General features: G+C 38.3%; 2 protein-coding genes across 3 annotated transcripts in view; one reads left to right on the forward strand and one right to left on the reverse strand.

Moving 5' to 3' along the window:
- Positions 1-4,920, forward strand: part of LOC107559553 (parvalbumin-7) — a 30,536-nt gene extending 25,616 nt beyond the window's left edge. For both annotated transcript variants that reach the window (XM_016243435.1, XM_016243434.1), the window contains exons 2-5: positions 84-152; positions 1,293-1,425; positions 4,211-4,320; positions 4,463-4,920. In XM_016243435.1, coding sequence (XP_016098921.1) covers positions 92-152; positions 1,293-1,425; positions 4,211-4,320; positions 4,463-4,488 — 330 coding nt within the window. In that variant the 5' untranslated portion in view covers positions 84-91 and the 3' untranslated portion in view covers positions 4,489-4,920. The remainder of the gene's footprint in view (positions 1-83; positions 153-1,292; positions 1,426-4,210; positions 4,321-4,462) is intronic.
- Positions 4,921-5,600: 680 nt separating this feature from the next.
- LOC107559544 (brain-specific angiogenesis inhibitor 1-associated protein 2-like protein 2) lies at positions 5,601-16,077 on the reverse strand. Its single transcript, XM_016243404.1, has 12 exons — positions 16,035-16,077; positions 15,437-15,498; positions 15,239-15,310; positions 15,071-15,160; positions 14,288-14,419; positions 14,058-14,162; positions 9,903-9,984; positions 9,588-9,795; positions 9,438-9,500; positions 8,969-9,368; positions 8,504-8,550; positions 5,601-6,063 (listed from the first exon to the last, which is right to left on the reverse strand). The coding sequence occupies exons 1-12, from the start codon at positions 16,075-16,077 to the stop codon at positions 5,988-5,990; spliced, it is 1,380 nt and encodes a 459-aa protein (XP_016098890.1). The 3' UTR covers positions 5,601-5,987.
- Between the last annotated feature and the right edge of the window lie 2,691 nt (positions 16,078-18,768).

Consider the following 18,768-nt stretch of genomic DNA (forward strand, 5'->3'; position numbering starts at 1 on the left):
CACACACACACACATTTTGGCATCGTTTATATTAGTTATTAGCACCTAATATTCCTCTCTCTCTATCTGTCTGGCTCTTCTAGCTGTCAAGATGGCCATGAAAAACCTTTTGAAAGAAGATGATATCAAGAAAGCCCTTGATCAATTCAAAGGTGGGTTCAGTAGTAAATAATAATTGGCATCACTTTACAATAACACTCCATTTCTTAACATTAGTTTACTACATTAGTTAAAGGGATAGTTCCCCCAAAAATGAATTTATTCAGCCTCATGTTGTTACAAACCTGAATGAGTGTCTTTCTTCTGTTGAACACAAAAATATTTTGAAGGTGTGTAACCAAACAGTTGAAATGAGACGTCTTTTGTTTTTTTTTTACTCTGTACTATGGAAGTCAATTGACATTCTTCAAAATATCTTGTGAAGATAACAGAAGAAAGAAATTCATGAAGACAGAAATTATGACAGAATTTTCATTTTTGGGTGAACTATCCTTTTCACATGAAATAACAATGAAAATACTTTAAAAATATTTATGAAGTATAATGTTCATTACAACATTTGCTAATACGTTATTAAATTCAAAGCTACCGTTAATGTTAACTGATGATAACAAAGATTACTGTAACAAATGCTCATTGTTAGTTAATGCATTAACTAATGTTAACTAATGGGTCCTTATTTTAAAGTCACCATAATTATATAACATTATTTATTTTAATAATTACTATAAATTATAGGCTAATATTTACACTGTCTTTATAAATATTAACATTCCAGGAATGGCAGATGTGCAGTCGATTACCACAGAAAATGAGATCAGTCTATTTTAAAAACAACAATTAAACAAATAGAAATGTGAAGCTCATATTTTTGTTAAAACACTTAATTCTTCCACACAAAAATGTTTATTTAAGCTGTAAAGTCTAATTTGTCTTTTTATTAGTTGGACTATTTATTTAGGCGGATGAATCTGGTTATGTGATGTATGACTCCTGTGGGTCCAGTTTACTTACGTAACAGTTCAAATATGTCACAGTTCTCTTTCTGGTATCATGCTATGTTATGTTTATCGACTACACATGGTCAATATTGGGTATAACTAGCCTCATGAGATGTAATTTATATTTTGATGCCATTCATTCTATTCAGTGTGTACTTAAACGTTTTCCTCACAGTTTACCTCACGGTCAGGCACATGCCTTACTGTACATGTCTTTTTTGTTAATTTTTACTAACTTGTTTTCTGTGGTCAGCGCAATGTCATCAGCTGAAGTGTGCTTCTTTTAAACAGCTGCGGACAGCTTCGACCACAAGAAGTTCTTTGACGTGGTGGGACTGAAGGCTCTGTCTGCTGAAAACGTGAAGTTGGTCTTCCAAGCTCTGGACGTGGACGCCAGCGGCTTCATCGAGGAGGAGGAGCTAAAGTGAGAAGCGGCTGCATGGTTTTATATTCGTGCCAGCTCTGTGCGAATGAAATCCTTTGCGCAAGAGCCATACATTTGTTTTATTCTCGTGTCGTTTGGCCCATCTTCAGAGCTGGTGTCTCATTCTGCCTTTATTGCTGTCTCCTGTTGGCCTCAAGGACACAGAGGGACCGAGAGCGATCCCCTTTTGCATTGATTGACTCTACACTCTAAAAAATGCTGGGTTAAAGACAACCCAATTGCTGGGATTGTCCCTATTTTACCCAGCACTGGGTTGTATTTAACCCAGCATTTTTTAGAGTGTATATATATCTCCTCTGGCAGCATCCTTGCTCCCTATTATTCATTATCAGTACATGACTGTCCATCATTGGCTAACAGCAGGGAAGTGTGGGTTGCCAGATTGAGGATAAGACAAGAATTCTGCAGAGAGCCATCGGGGGAGACCTATTTTGTAATACAACTCCAAAATTGCTATTTCATTGTTAATTAAGTAAATTAGTTAAGGTACTGAACACTCCAAGGTACAAATTAGAACAGTTTGGGTGGTCTTAATCTTTCATTTAAACTTAAAGGGATCGTTCACCTAAAAAAAAACTAAAATTCTGTGATCATTTACTCACCCTCATGTTGTTCCAAACCTGTATGAGTTTCTTTTTTTTTTTCAGTTGAACACAGATATTTTAAGAATGTTACCAAACAGTTGATGGTAGCCATTGACTTTCATAGTGTTTTCCATACTATGGGAGTCAATGGCTACCGGCAACTGTTTGGTTACAAACATTCTTCAAAATTTGTGTGCGTGTGTTCAACAGAAGAAACAAACCCACACAGGTTTGGAACAACTTGTAGGTGTGTAAATGATTACAGAATTTTAGTTTTTATGTGAACTATAATTTTACTATTCATTTTGCCCCCAAAGTAACCATTTTTTTTTCAATGTCAATGTTTAACTCGCGCACAAGAACAGTTTTCAAGAGTATTTGAATTATATTATCATATTTAGTCACTTAAAGGGATAGTTCACCCAAAAATTAAAATTAGCCTATGATTTACTCACCCTGAAGCCATCCTAGGTGTATATGACATTCTTCTTTCAGACGAATTAGTTGGAGTTATATTAAATAATGTCCAGGCTAATCCATGCTTTATAATGGGAGTGGATGGTAGCCCAAAATTTGAAGTCCAAAAAATTGTACCCATTCATTATTAAAAAAAGTCCACACGGCTCCGGCGGGTTAATAAAGACCTTCTGAAGTGAAGCGATGCGTTTGTGTAAGAAATCCATATGTACAACTTTATAATCCTTAATCTCTAGCTTCAAGAGAAACAAGTTTTGTTTACAGCAAAGGAAAGCCAGTGTCCTCTTGGCTCATATTGAAATCCTCCAACATTTTTCTTTACAAATCCTCGTTTTGCACTACTAATTTGTGACTAATTCATGTTTTTAGCTCCTCTGCGCTTCACGTTCGTCACTTCCGCCTTCGTCATCGCATTTGCCTACGTTCTACGTCTTCCGCTGGATGCAGGCCTGGGGCCAGAGTGGGGGGCCTGGCCCCCCCACGGACATCCCTGTGTAAATAGCTTTGGCAAACCATCCAGTGTGCATTTTACAATGCATTTTCGCAGAGGTGAGCAATGTAGCCAATCACAGACATGTTTGTTGATTTCTAAAACGCAATGGCCAATCAGAGGTGTTTAGGTTGGAATCCACGCACTCACCGCTCCAGTCACCATTTTTTGTCCAGTGCTGAGTTCTATCATGCTCGTAACTTCTTTCTAACAAAGACATTAAAAAAGTTTCATTGTGTAGTCACGTTCATTGTTTTTTTTTTTGGAACTTTGTGAGATCGTGATGAATGAGTGAGTTTTTAATCAATTTAAAAGGAGCACTCTTTGCATGCTGCATACGATAATATATTCAGAATTTAAATAAAACTTGTGTTTTTCATGCTTGACAAGTGGTCACGTACTACACAGAGAAAGCTAACTACTACACTATATAGAAAAATATAATAATTTCAGAAGCACAGATGTGATTCTACAACCGAACCTGGTCCAAACGCTGGATTTAGGTAAGGAAACGGTTATTATTTGTATTGGCTGCCACGCCAAATCATGCACACCTGCTTGCTTTTCTGTTTAATTTAACAGTGTTTTTGTGAACATATGCTTTAATAACAAATAATTGTAACACTTTACAATAAGGTTCGATTAGTTAATGTTAGTTAATTATTGTAAAGTGCTACCTAAATGTATTTCGAGCGTTCACTTGAAAATATTAACCCCAATCCCCCCCAACCCCCCTGATTCGGCCCCCTTAAGAAATACAAAAGACCCCCATGTTGGGTGTCCTGGCGCCGGGCCTGGCTGGATGCCACTCTCTCGTGAAACGCGCGTACAACAGTGGAAGCTAGAGATAAAGGTTTAAAAAGTTGTAAATATGGATATGTTTCTTACACAAATGCATCACGTCGCTTCAGAAGGCCTTTATTAACCCCCCAGAGCCGTGTGGACTTCTTTTATAATGGATGGGTGCAATTTTTTGGACTTCAAATTTTGGGCAACCATCCATTCCCATTATAAAGCATGGATTAGCCTGGACATATTTAATATAACTCCGATCGTATTCGTCTGAAAGAAGAATTCCATATACACCTAGGATGGCTTGAGGGTGAGTAAATCATGGGGTAAATTTAATTTTTCGGTGAACTATCTCTTTAACTGTTGTGCCCAAGCTGTGACCTGGGTTGCCAGATTGTGCTTTATCCCTTCTCTTGGACAGGTTTGTGCTGAAGGGCTTTTCTGCAGATGGCAGAGATCTCACTGATATGGAGACCAAAGCATTCCTCGCTGCTGCCGACAAGGATGGAGATGGGAAAATTGGCATAGATGGTGAGAGAACTAGCGCTCTTAAAGGAGCAGTACCCCTAAAAATGATAAAACACTGTGCCCCATGTTTTTTTAAGATAAGAAATGGTCTAGAATTACAAAAAAATATGATCTAATCCACAATCACCTGCAAATTTCTTTTCAGAATTTGAAGCTTTGGTGCACGAGTAAATCATCAATATTTGGCAACCCTTTACACCACTACTCTCCTGTGAATACCTACAGCCAATCATAGTGTACGCCTCTACACATCCTGCCAGGAGCAGAACCGCCTCCTTTAACCCCATTTATTTATTTACCTTTTCTTTTTTTACAAACTCTATATTTTAGTTAGCTAACCATGTCCTTCATAAAAACCTAGAGATTCCTGTACTGCTTTAACCTCTCATCTCTTCTTTTTTTGTTTATTTTGGCACATTTCTCTGTTTATGCCTCAAAATGCTCTTTTCTTCTTATCTCACTCCATCTGTCATCCCTTCCCCTTTTCACTCCTCTCTTGTGATAGAGCCACTGAACACGATGAATACATGAAGAGATGGACGAGATGAAATGAGAGAAAAAATATTTAAGAAAGACAAAATAAAGCCATGCGTTGAGAAAAAATACTGTGGTTTTCATTTATTTAATTGACTCATCTAGTGCAGTGTTAATATCATATTTTTTTATCATATTTTAGTATTTTAAAAAATGTGAAGAAGAATTAAAGGCTATTATTTGCTAAAATTGGGGCAAACTTTTCCAGCTTGGGCTGTCACTTAAATTAATTACATGAAATTACAAATTATTAATAAAATAAACCATAAATGAGTGCACCAGTGCATTAGGGAATTTATGCACAAATGAAAGGTCATGCGTAATTGTGTTTTTGTGCATAGTTTTCTTTTCTATTAGTCCCAATAAATTAATGCATTAAACTGACAGCCCTAAAAAGATTATGTAAATAATATCATTCAACTAGACAATCACACAATAAATATACATGATGTGTTCCTTTGTAATAAATAAATAATCGTGCTTAAACACTAAAACACAAAAAACATTTTGTAAAATTTGTGCTAAACCTATTAAAAACACTCACAAAAACTTATACATATTATATCTATTAAATACACAACATTCAGACACAGATGCACACATGAAAACAAATATAGTAATCAGACTTAACACCATAAAACAACACAATCTGAAATACTATGAATTTAAAAGGGTCAAAGTTTTTTGACTTGCAATTATGTTAAGAATATTTTAGTCAATTTCATTTTTATGACCATTTTAACCCTCTCCCATGTGTTGATGTGGAAATGTGGAAACTCTTGGGTGTTCATCAACCTGACATCATAAAGCTATTCTGTAACATTTGTCCTTTTTGGAGGATGTTTTTTTAGTATGTCTAATTCCATTTATCATTAAATAACCCCTTTCAAAAGATTTAGGTCACCCGATTTAGCTGAAAGAAAATGTAAATAATGCTCTGAGTGATGTTATACAGCTGGACATATCCATTCAAATTAAATACTAAGTTAGTTTAAAAAGTGCCATTAAATTAAGTTTAAAAATCTCTTTTCATTCTAATATTAAAGTTGACTTACATTGTACACTTATCAACAAATTGAGACATTTGGTACAGACTCTGAACCAGTCAGAGTGCAGGCGATGTTTTGCGATGACTGTCAGTGGATCCGTGGTGCTGATTTGTCATTGGTGACTGTGGGATGGAGCTTCACTGTGGCAAAAGGATTTGATCCTCTAGAAAACAGGAAGATAAAAGACAATTAAGCACATTTGACCTCAAATTGTAATGATTGTAATGATAAATAAATAAATAAATAAATAGTCATTACTGTAATTTTTTTACAATAATACTGCAATATTTTATTTAAATCAGTATTTTATTGAAATACTACCATGCCATTTTTAACCACACACATATTTCACTGGGGAAATACTGTATATATGCAGTTTAATAAGTATTAATTCATTTATTATATGTCATAAAACTTACTCGGTTACAAACGTAACCTCGGATCCCTGAGAGCCGGGAAAGAGTACTGCGTCCGCTAAGACGCTATGGGAAAATTCCTTTTTCTCCGATGACTGAAGCCTTTTTAATAACGCAGTGTAACTGCAGGGCCATTGGTTTATGCAGTAAATTAAAAACGAACCAATGGCAACAAAGCCCACCAGAGCCGCCAATATGGGCGGGGCCATCTGGCTATATAAGCGGGCATGTCGCCATAGGATTCTCAGGTTACTTCGACTGAAGCGACGACTGAGTCGTGCAGCTGCATAGCATGGCTAGTTACGCAGTACTCGTTCCTGTATCTCAGGGAACCGAGGTTACGTTTGTAACAGAGTATGTTCCCTATCGATACTTCATTTGTACCATGTCTGCTAAGATGCTATGGGGAACCAGTACAATCCTTCAAGGTTTGTACAAGTGCTATGCTTCAAGGAACGACTCATACTTGCCTTAAGCACTACAAGGGGCCCAGAGGGACCAAGTAATTTGCAGGAAAGCCCCGCAGGGGGCAATAGGGCTAAACTCGAAGAGGTCAGCCCAGCCATAAGTAAACATTCCAAGTAAAAACCCCTACAGCCTTGGCACTCGGTGAGGGCCAAGAGTGCAAGAAGGCATATAAAGAGTTGTTCTGACTGCCTGACTGGGGAGGAACGCTCGATATACATCCTCAATGCCCAAACGGGGCAGAGTAAATTAAACTCCTGGTCATCCTCCGAGGGAGGAAGCGCAGATAGAGTTATCACCTGTGCTCTGAATGGAGTGGAGAGCACCTTAGGTATGTACCCGTGCCTTGGTTTCAGGACGACCTTAGGCCCGAATTCCAGGCAAGAGGGGCTCACAGAGAGTGCCTGTAGATCTCCCATCTGCTTTACCGATGCTAACAACAATAGCAGAATGGTTTTTAGCGTCAGGGAACGAAGGTCAATGGATTGGAGCGCCTCAAAGGAGGGGGCTCTTTAGAGCCCTCAGCACCGTGGACAGATTCCATGTAGGGATTGTGGCAGGGCGAGTCGGGTTAAGCTTCCTAGACCCCTTTAAGAAGCGAACAACCAGGTTGTTCCTGCCCACCGATTGGCTGGCTATAGGAGCGTGATTGGCTGCTATATAGACCTTGAGCATGGAAGGGGAATGGTCCTTGTCCAACAGCTCTTCTCAGACCTTCCTATAGCCTGGACCATGGTCTTGGTGACACGTAAAGCCAGGTTGGTCACGCTACGCAGCTCTTTGAAAGCTGAGAGGTCTGGGCCAGACTCATCCATGTTCTGGAGGAGTTTGGCCTGATCGCCATAGAATGAAGCGCCGAGGCCGCTTGTCCAGCAGACGCGTAGGTCCGTCCGGCGAAGGCCGAAATTGTTCTGCACGGTTCGGACAGGTGGGCAACCTTTGCCTTCCAGCCGATAGCCATGGGCGGGCAGAGATGTGCAGCCACAGACTCATCCAGGGGAGGCATCTTGTTGTACCCCTTTCTCTTCTGCGCCATCGACAGTCGTGAGGGCGGAGAAAGAGAAGGCACGTAGGCGGGCTGAGTAGGGGGCGCACCATGACTTAGTGAGTTCATCATGAACTTCTGGGAAGAATGGTGAAGCTTGTTGACGAGGGGCCTGACGGTGGCCTGGCAAGAACCAATGTTTGTGATACATACCTTTTAACGTAAAAAATGTAGACTGCAGGCTGTTTACGTTTTGCCACTTGCTTGAGTATCTTAATAATATATAAATAGCATATACAGAAGTAATTTTAATATGTTGCACTTAAACGTATGTCTATGGAAGATTGTATTAGCTACTGTGTAAAAAGATAATCACTGCTTTAAAAAAATAATTTTTAGTAACGTTCGGATTTGAAATCAAAATAATGGTGGTAAATAGCCATGGATCATGGCGCACTACCAACATGTGAAAGCATAATGAGCCTGTTCTGCTTCTGCACCGCATACGAACCGCACTGCAAAAGGATCCTCGCTTAATTTAGTTTACTCTTTGCTGATATACTGCACTCAACTGCCATTCACTATGTCTGGATTTGAGAATTAGTGAAGACATCAGCGATTTTGGAGTTGACGTACAACGCGAGTCGATTCCAGTGCTGGAGTCGACTCCGACTCTAGAGCTATTCACAGTTGAGGAATTGACTCTTTTGGAGTCGACTCCCCATCCCTAGTAATACCTGGGGAAAAGCGGGTGCTCTGGTGGTTGTCCATGAGTGGTTGGCCTCTGCAAACATTGAACAGATGTTATTGTAATGCTCACAGTCACACAAAATACATCTGAGACATCACTAATAACCTCATCCAAGATAAAGTCAAATGAGAGCCTTGATAAGAAACTGAATCTGAACGAATCAGCAAATTCTTTTGCAAATCAACATATAGCACATTCACTGAAAATGATTCAGTTTGGTGTCTGATGCCTTTTTAAAAGCATTTCCTATGTTTTCGTTGTGAGAGATATAGATAAACTATTACCTAACATAAAATTAGCCTAGCAAAGTAGCTAGTTTTAAACACATCAAATGTTTAACGTCATCATGAATTTCAAATTTTGCTGACATTTTGACCTTACAATGAAAGAAATCTCATACAAATTTAGCTGGAAAACGGATGGAAAACTACAGCATAGATTCAACACTTACCTCAGAGGTTGATTCAGTCTTTCGCTCAGGGAGAGGAGAGTTTGTAAGGGGCGGAGCCGGAAGCGGGAGTTCATTATAATTTTTGTGCTCTACTTTGCTCTCAAAATGAGACACCGCCCTCCTGTCAGGGAGGGGAGATATTGGTCGAATATCAGCTGATCCACGACGGAGCGGTGCGGCTGGAGGCAGAATCTCATTGTAGGTTTTCTGGCTGGTCTTGACCTCGTTGTTAGACTCCGCCTTCTTTTCAGGGAGGGGAGAGATTGGGCGAAGATCAGCCGACGCGCAATGCATAGGTACCTCTGGGGACGGGATGTCACTGTAGCCCTGGGTGTCTGAATATTCTGATTGGCTGGTTAGCTCCAGGAGGTTGTTCATGCTGTGGCTACGGTGCGATGTGCTACTGAAAACATCAAGACGTTAACATCAAATTATATACATTTTTAAATACTCATATACTCAACTTTACCTTGAGCCCAAAGGTAGAAAGTCTTCAGTAGATGTCACAAAGGCAGCAGGAAACCAGCCTTGACTAAAATGAAACAAAGAAAAACAATGGTAAAGCAATGGTAAGTGTGACCGCACCTTTAGGCTTGATACTGACCGTAAATGCTCTCACCGGAGGCTTGAGTCATGGCGTCCGTACAGCCAACCGTTGCGTGGTTCTGGTATGAGCACAGTCACCATGTCACCACGGGCAAATGGCAGCAGGACTGGATTGGATGAAGCGGGATGGGACACAATGGCCCTCAATGAGCGGCTGCCACCAAGACCCAAAGACTCGCCCACAGAGCTGGAGCGGGAACGACTGGGGAGAGGAGACGGGGCTGAGAAGAGTTTTAGACAAAGAAGTCAATCTTAACAGGACATTAGGGTAAATCACACACTGACTTTGTGAACTTTTATAGAGTCAAAGTTAGAACAGTCTCCAGACCTCTAGAGGGCACTCTGCCCAGCGGCTCACGGTCCATTTCTCGGTCTCCAGTCTGCAGCAGAGAGCCCAGAGAGCTCTTCAACTGCAAGAAACATCAAGACAGACCAAATCTTAGGTTACCACGCTTCTAAACAACACACAAAAGTGTGAAATACGACAAAAAATGGTTTTGCAGAGTAAATATAAATATAAAATCCTTATCAGACTTTTAGAATCAGTTGAAATGATTAGAGTTTGTTGAAGTAGCAACATGCAAACATCAGACTATATTAGAATCAGCTGAGAATATTAGAGTTTAACTATTGAGATGTTCATAGATATGTATAGATATATGCCCTATTAGCGGCTGTTTCTATGGGCCGCTATACATAAGCCGTCCACCATATTGGAATGGTCAAAACCTATCTGTGAACACTCAAGAGCAAGTTGCCTGTGTGTCTGCAACCCTAGTTATATGCATGAATATCTATACCTGCAATTGACTTACGAAGATGATTTTGCTAGACTAGCACAATACAACAAGACAAAGCCGTTAACTAACACAACATTTAAAAGGTAGTATCGTTTAAAAACCTATAATATTGAATTAATATATATTTAAAAAAACAAACCAACACCTGTGAAAGTTTAAATGTAGGCAGTTTTTACAACCAGAGGCTTCGCAATGTTGTGGAAACTCGTTTATTTTTATTGTGAGTGACAACACATTGACGTCGAATGTGGCATCTACCTATACATATCTATGGAGATGTTAGCTTAGCAACATGCTAATGACCGACTATTATAATAAGTTTGAAGTACTGCGACGTTAGCTTAGCAACGTGCTAATGTAAGAATCTAGAATCAGCTGACACTGTTAGAGTTTGTTGAAGTATTGAGATGGTAGCTTAGTAATATGCTAATGTCAGACTCGGCTGAGATTGTTAGAGTTTGCTAAATCTTATGTTAGCAGGCTTCCAAAAAACACTCAACAAGTGGTTGGCTGGTCTTAGCTGGTTTAGGCTGGAAGTAGCTGGTTGGTCAGCTAAGGAAGTGGTCAATACAGCTTAGGCTGGTTTTAGCTGTATTTCTTTCAGCAGGGTGATTAGGAAAGTAGAACATGTACTATACAATAATACAAACATACTTAGAAGACATGTTAGGGTTCTTTGGAGATATAATGTTCCAATAAGCCTGCTTGATCAATTACCATAGAAGAATGCCAAAATTATTCAGCAAAATAAGATTTTCTTATCAAAGTAATACAATTTTGTGTTGCAAAAATGAGTACACCCTCCTGAAAGTTATTAAATAAAACTTTAAAAAAAAAAAAAGTGTATGGACTTAAGGCTATTTTTGATCAACAGGTAAGTATATTGAAACAAAGTATTTTCCTGACATTTCCTGATAATTAAAAGTGTTATATAGCCCACTGAATCATATTCAGATTAATGCTGGCAGCAGAGGAACCACTCGGGAGAGAACTGCCAGGTGACTTATTTCTTAACATTAAAGAGAATGGTACAAGAGGAATACCAAATTATTGTTTTAAGTGTGAAAATATAGCAGAAGTAGCACCGACATTCAAAAACAATGGACTTGTGATAAGGCTCCTGAAATAATCAGGTCTTCACTTTAAGTTTTCATTTAGTGATGTGTGATTTTTTGCTAGAAAAATAGCAGGAGAAATAACATGCAAGTGCCTCAGAGCCAGCAAAAGCTGTGAAAAGAGTGACACTTTATCTCACAGAGTATGACGCAGCCTGCAGAAGTGACATGCATGGTTGTTGTCACCACTAGAATTACCTACTGTAGCCAAAGCAAAATAAACTCATTTAACCTCTTCCAGGGCCCATATTTACAAAATAGAGACTTCTGGGAATCCATACTCTGGTCTCAAGAGACCAAGTCAATCATTTCGGATCCAAAAGCATCCAACATGTTCTGGTGTTGCTAGAGGAGGAGTACAGAGAGAAGTGCCTGGTTCCCACAGTGGCATTCAGTGGTAGTAAAGCTTTTATATAGGGATGAATGAGTGCTGAAGGTGTGAGGGAGTTGTACTTTATCAATGCTGGCATGAATTTACACACCACTGTGTGATTTAATACAAAACTTGAAATAGAAGATGCTACCCTCCCCTCATTCCCTGCATTATTGGGCATTTTTTCAGCATGACAATGAATATATTCATTCTCCCAAGGTGAAAATCCTTCAGTGGACATGTACTGTATTTCACTCAATCTTAACTATCTTGAGCTGCTGTGGGGGATTCTGTAGAGACAAGCTGAACAAAACTCCCCATTAAAGACCAGGGCATTTAAGGAGGTCGTCCCCCAGGAGTTAAACAGCACAGATGTGAAAATTTGTCATGAACTTGTACACTCAGTGCCAAGAAGGGTCAGAGCAGTGTACTTTAAGTTCTGGAGGACATACTAAGTACTAGAATATTATACATTTTCTGAAGTAAATCTAGGGTGTACTCATTTCTGCAATCCTTCACTTAAACAAAATTGGCTAATTTACTTATCTTACAGAAAATATTGGCATATATTTTGTTGTTTTATTAAGTATATGTTTAATGTGTTTCAATTTTGCCATCTTTCCATGAATTATATTAGTGATCATTAAGAAAATACATGTTTTATATTTATTCAGAGGGGGTGTACTCATTTATGCTGTGCACTGTATATATACAGTATTTACATACATATATACAGATATACATATATTAATGGTGTATAATATATACAAACCCAATTCCAAAAAAGTTGGGACACTGTACAAATTGTGAGTAAAAAAGGAATGGAATAATTTACAAATCTCATAAACTTATATTTTATTCACAATAGAATATAGATAACATATCAAATGTTTAAAGTGAGACATTTTGAAATGTCATGCCAAATATTGGCTCATTTTGGATTTCATGAGAGCTACACATTCCAAAAAAGTTGGGACAGGTAGCAATAAGAGGCCGGAAAAGTTAAATGTACATATAAGGAACAGCTGGAGGACCAATTTGCAACTTATTAGGTCAATTGGCAACATGATTGGGTATAAAAAGAGCCTCTCAGAGTGGCAGTGTCTCTCAGAAGTCAAGATGGGCAGAGGATCACCAATGCCCCCAATGCTGCGGCGAAAAATAGTGGAGCAATATCAGAAAAGAGTTTCTCAGAGAAAAATTGCAACGAGTTTGAAGTTATCATCATCTACAGTGCATAATATCATCCAAAGATTCAGAGAATCTGGAACAATCTCTGTGCGTAAGGGTCAAGGCCGGAAAACCATACTGGAGGCCCGTGATCTTCGGGCCCTTAGACGGCACTGCATCACATACAGGAATGCTACTGTAATGGAAATCACAACATGGGCTCAGGAATACTTCCAGAAAACATTGTCGGTGAACTCAATCCACCGTGCCATTCGCCGTTGCCGGCTAAAACTCTATAGGTCAAAAAAGAAGCCATATCTAAACTCTTAACTATCTTGAGCTGCTGTGGGGGATTCTGTAGAGACAAGCTGAACAAAACTCCCCATTAAAGACCAGGGCATTTAAGGAGGTCGTCCCCCAGGAGTTAAACAGCACAGATGTGAAAATTTGTCATGAACTTGTACACTCAGTGCCAAGAAGGGTCAGAGCAGTGTACTTTAAGTTCTGGAGGACATACTAAGTACTAGAATATTATACATTTTCTGAAGTAAATCTAGGGTGTACTCATTTCTGCAATCCTTCACTTAAACAAAATTGGCTAATTTACTTATCTTACAGAAAATATTGGCATATATTTTGTTGTTTTATTAAGTATATGTTTAATGTGTTTCAATTTTGCCATCTTTCCATGAATTATATTAGTGATCATTAAGAAAATACATGTTTTATATTTATTCAGAGGGGGTGTACTCATTTATGCTGTGCACTGTATATATACAGTATTTACATACATATATACAGATATACATATATTAATGGTGTATAATATATACAAACCCAATTCCAAAAAAGTTGGGACACTGTACAAATTGTGAAAAGTTAATTTTGGACACAAAGCTATCCATCTGTTCCATTATGTAATTGTGGAAATGTCTGGGCTCGCAGTTAGCCTAAAACAGCACGGAAAAGTGAGGGAATATGGATAGATGAGCAGTTACTCTTCATTCCCATCATTCCAGTGTCACCTGAGCTTCTTGATCTGATGGAGTGGGTGTTCGAGGTCTGGAACTTCTGCTCTCACTGACTTTTTCTTTCCAACCATCTGCTCTCTGCTGGAGAGATACTCCCGTCTGTCAACACACGGAAAGATGGTTGTGCAGTGAGCCGATAAGGTTTGGATGGAAGTGGAGAGAGGATCTACTGTATATGACTGAGTGCACACTGGCTAATGAACTCCAGTGGAAAGCAGCTGTACCTTGTTGATAAGGTATAGTAGTGATTGTGTAAGTCCACAATGTTTTTCAGCCAGGAAACGATATCTCCTTTCTTCCTCTTTGAGAATTTCATGCTGGCTCTGCCTCAGGTACTGCATGTACTCACTGCCCTCCTGCATCCACACAAACACATGCACTGAGACACAGGCTCTGTTCCAAAACATAGTGAGCTTCACTGTCCTCACTCACAGTGGCAGTTGCCACATTGCGCAAAAAGTTGAAGTCGGCTTTGTCATATTGCCAAAGGTAGTTTTTGCCTATGTTGCTTCAAATTGTCAACTGTCACTGAAAATCAATGACCTGCAGTCATTTTGTCATAACAAGCTGTAGGTGTGAGCAACCCTTAAGACAATTTTGTACACAACATACAGAAAATATATTGTTTTGTTTACACCTGAAATTTTTTCAGTGAAAATTTTAAGACTGTGATTTCTGGCGACTACTAATAAGGTGCAAAAGAGCAGTGGCGAAATGTGACTACAACCAATGGAAAAGTAGGCAGCAAAGATAATGTGATCCGCCTCTTGATAAAGATGCATACTACAGTTGAATTAGCAACTACAGTACAATGACACAGTGGCCTTTAGTGATGTAATCCCTGTCAGAGCGAACACATCTGATGACATTCCATTACTGTTAAGTGCAATACTTGGGGAAAACTTTGTAGACAAAGGGAACATAAAACTGATGACTTGGGTGACTTATCTATAAACCAAAATAACATCAACCCACAAATATGCATGTATGAACACTTATGAACTTACCAGTGAGTCTCTGAACACACCACGTCTCAGCTGTCGCTCCAGTGTTGCAGCCTGATTTCTCACTTCCAATTCATAAATTCTACGGCTGCCCTACACATATACAGAAAATATATCAGCTCATACACATATATGCACGTCTCAATACATAACACGTGGTTCCATACTCACTTCAATGTATTCCTCATCCAGCTTCACGTTCTTGTCCATGGCCTGCAGAACCTCTATGTGAAACCAGCGGAACTGGAACAAGACCAGCAATGAAGACGGTTTATGAATCCAATCAGATGGAGAGACTTGAAGAAAAAACTGTTTACTTACCAGAAAAAAAAACATTTAGTTAGAAAAGACAGAAAAAGAATTATTTACCACACCCTCCACTTCAACAGTGAGCTTCCGCTGGGTCTCTGATATCTGAATCAACACGTCACCTGGGAAACCAACAAATACATTAATTAAATAATCGATCATGAATACATATTTAATAAGTGCAGAAATGGAAGAGTGGGTTTTTGTAAACGGTGTTAATATCATGGGGATCGATCGCCAGCTTTTGTGGTTGTGTCAGTTAATGCAGTCGAACCGTAACAAACTAAGAGACCAGAAATAAGCAACTGAATTTAATGATCATCTAGCATTAAAGGGATAGTTCACCATTAAAAGTCATCATTTGCTCACCTTTTTGTTGTTCCAAACCAGTATGACTTTCTTTCTGCTGAAAAACACAAAATAAGATATTTTGAAGAATGTTTTAATTATTTTTGTCCATATAATGAATGTCAATGGGGTCCAAAAAAAATCTTTTTTGGACCCCATTAACTTTCAACGTATGGACAACATTGAAGTACAAACAAGCTCTGATACAGCCAGAAAGTATAGATTAAAAACTCGGTGGCCATCTTGCTGCACAATCTGCCCAACTGGCATTGGTTTAGAGATGCAAAAACACACACATTTTGAGTCTTACCAAGTGATCTGGATGATAATGTGTTGAGAGCTTGCTCGCCCATCTTAGCAAGAGCGCTGAAGTAGGCCTCGCTTGTCAGAGCCAAAGCTTTGATGCACACGCATACACAAAATATCATAAATTTAGACATTTTGTCAGCATTTCCTAATGATAATAACAGCTAAAACCAGACTTTGGTGGTTTGCTGGTTTTCCAAGCTGGTGTTTAGCTTGTCTTTAGCTTGACCAGCTGACAAGTCCCCTCTAAAACCTTCAAAACAGACCAGCCTAAGCAAACAAATCAGGCTAGGAGACCAGATAACTACCATAGGCTGATTTAAGCTAAGCTTGTTTTTTTTCTTCCAGAATAGTTGGTATTTTATTACCTTTGTCAAACAAAACAAAAACAAGCAATATAAAAATATATCAGTTCAAATATTGGATTGGTTAGTGGTAGTTCATATAAAATGACACTATGATTCCTTCATGCATGTTGTAATATTAACCTTGGTCCAATTTGGTAATTCTGATGCATACAAAACATATGGAGAAAGCATGTTATTTATTTATATATATATATATATATATATATATATATATACACACACATACACACACACAAAGCCAATCCTCCCTATATGCAAAGTACGCAAGCTGCGTAGGGCCCCCGAGATAGTTTCGTTTTTGAATTTGGCCAGCGGTTATGACATTTATGTCACTTATGTAATTTCTTTTAACGCGGTGCATTAAAAGAAATTCTGTGAGATACTGTATGTATATATATATATATATATATATATATTAGAGCCCGCCCGATATGGGTTTTTTGGGGGCCGATGACAATACCGATATTAGGGAGTAAAGATACCGATAATGATGTGACAAACATAGGCCTATGTAATGGAGGCAGGGTATTTAACAATAAACTTTATTATTCAAAGTGAGTCTGACATCAGTGCACTTAACAGTAAACTTCACTTCACTTATTATAAATAACTTAACACAAATAGAACAAAATATATATAACTTGAATTAAGAAATTAAACAAGGTAACTGTGTAGGGCAAGCAAGCTACTGCCAAACCAACAGGGGCAGGTTTATGTAAGAAGCACATCTTTTCCAAATGTAAACATCTAAAACGAATAAATAATAATAATGAATAATATTTTTTTCACAAACTCTGTGTTGTGCATTTTCTGGTAATCCAATGAACATGCAGGACATTCGTATTTAAATCGTCGTTTTTGCAGTTTAATATTCACAGACAATCTATATATATATATATACACACACACATACATACACTGACCTGTTTTTTAATTTATTCATCAAAAATAAGACCAATTCCATGAAATTCCGTGTTATACAGTAAATTCCATTTTTATGACTGGATTCCATTTGCTTTGTCACAATCTGTATTGTTAAAAGCGCTATATAAATAAAGGTGACTTAATAGAGCTATTATCAATTATTAGCTCTATTACTTATTAAATTATATTATAATTTAATTATTATATTTTTAATTATTATTAAATTATATACAATTTTGTTTAAAAAACACTAAAAGCTAAAATACAGCTTTTTAAATGCTAGTGTTATTGAATTATTAATGTTTTTCAGTTTAATTGAGTGCAAGATGACAGCAAAAGCTATTTTTATATCAAAACAGGGAAAAATAAGCAAGCACAATTAAACATCCAATAATAACAATAACAAATACTTAAAAAAAAAAATCTGGAATATTATCTAATAACCAATATGGTACCAATATACTGTGCATCCCACCCAGTCTCTGATCAGCCACGTAAAGCGCACAACATAAACCTTAAACGTGCAGAAATAAACAGAGGAAATGAGAAAATTCCAGCTAGAAAGTATGTGTGTGTGTGTGTGTGTGTGTGTCTCACACTTGACTTTGACATGAAAGTTCTGTGCCGCTGCTCTAGGCCGTCTACAGATGATTTTGGAACAGCTCAGCAATGTCCTTTTTTAGCGCATAAAAACACAAACCTTTCCATTTTCATGTCCCTGAATATTGCTGATCTGAGAGGAAGCCGTTTACAGCTACAGGATCTGGATTATGTAAAGGATATAGAGCGGTGAAAAAAAAATCCTCTCAGCTTCCACTGGCAGACTGTCACTTCACAAGCACAAAAAACACACGGAGCAGGAGATTAACTGTCAGCAGACGAGCCGTTTTCAAGCTCTGGCCTCAAAACTCAACGTCCAGTGCTGTACTTTAGTAGAAAAGCTTGTCCTTGTCTTAAAACGCATTGATACCATACTTACTTCTGATTCAGACAAATTCCAAGGACCAGCAGTGATATGATGCTTTTCACTGTAAACAGTAGAGCCCGACCGATATGGGTTTTTTGGGGGCCGATGACGATACCGATATTAGGGAGTAAAAAAAGACAGATACCGATATATCGGCCGATATTCTTTATGTGTAGGCTATATTATAGTACAGTATAGTCAAAAGTCTGGACACACTTCCCATTCGTGTGTCCAAACCTTTGAGTGGTGCTGTATATAGAATACAGTATATAGCCTACATAAACAATATATATAGTAGGGCAAGCAAGCTACTGCCAAACCAACAGGGGCAGGTTTATGTAAGAAGCACATCTTTTCCAAATGTAAACATCTAAAACGAATAAATAATAATAATGAATAATATTTTTTTCACAAACTCTGTGTTATGTATTTTCTGGTAATCCAATGAACATGCAGGACATTCGTATTTAAATCGTCTT

The sequence above is a fragment of the Sinocyclocheilus grahami genome, unplaced genomic scaffold (genome assembly GCF_001515645.1).
Source record: "Sinocyclocheilus grahami isolate Dianchi unplaced genomic scaffold, SAMN03320097.WGS_v1.1 scaffold691.1, whole genome shotgun sequence".
NCBI lineage: Eukaryota > Metazoa > Chordata > Actinopteri > Cypriniformes > Cyprinidae > Sinocyclocheilus > Sinocyclocheilus grahami.

Bases quoted from the DNA above. Each gene is read 5' to 3' on its own strand.
- LOC107559544 (XM_016243404.1), bottom strand. From the start codon at position 16,077: ATGGGCGAGCAAGCTCTCAACACATTATCATCCAGATCACTTG. The intron at 14,163-14,287 runs GTACAGCTGCTT...GTGTGTTGACAG, and splicing joins TACTATACCTTATCAACAAG to ACGGGAGTATCTCTCCAGCA. The intron at 9,501-9,587 runs GTGAGAGCATTT...GTTTCATTTTAG, and splicing joins CGCCATGACTCAAGCCTCCG to TCAAGGCTGGTTTCCTGCTG.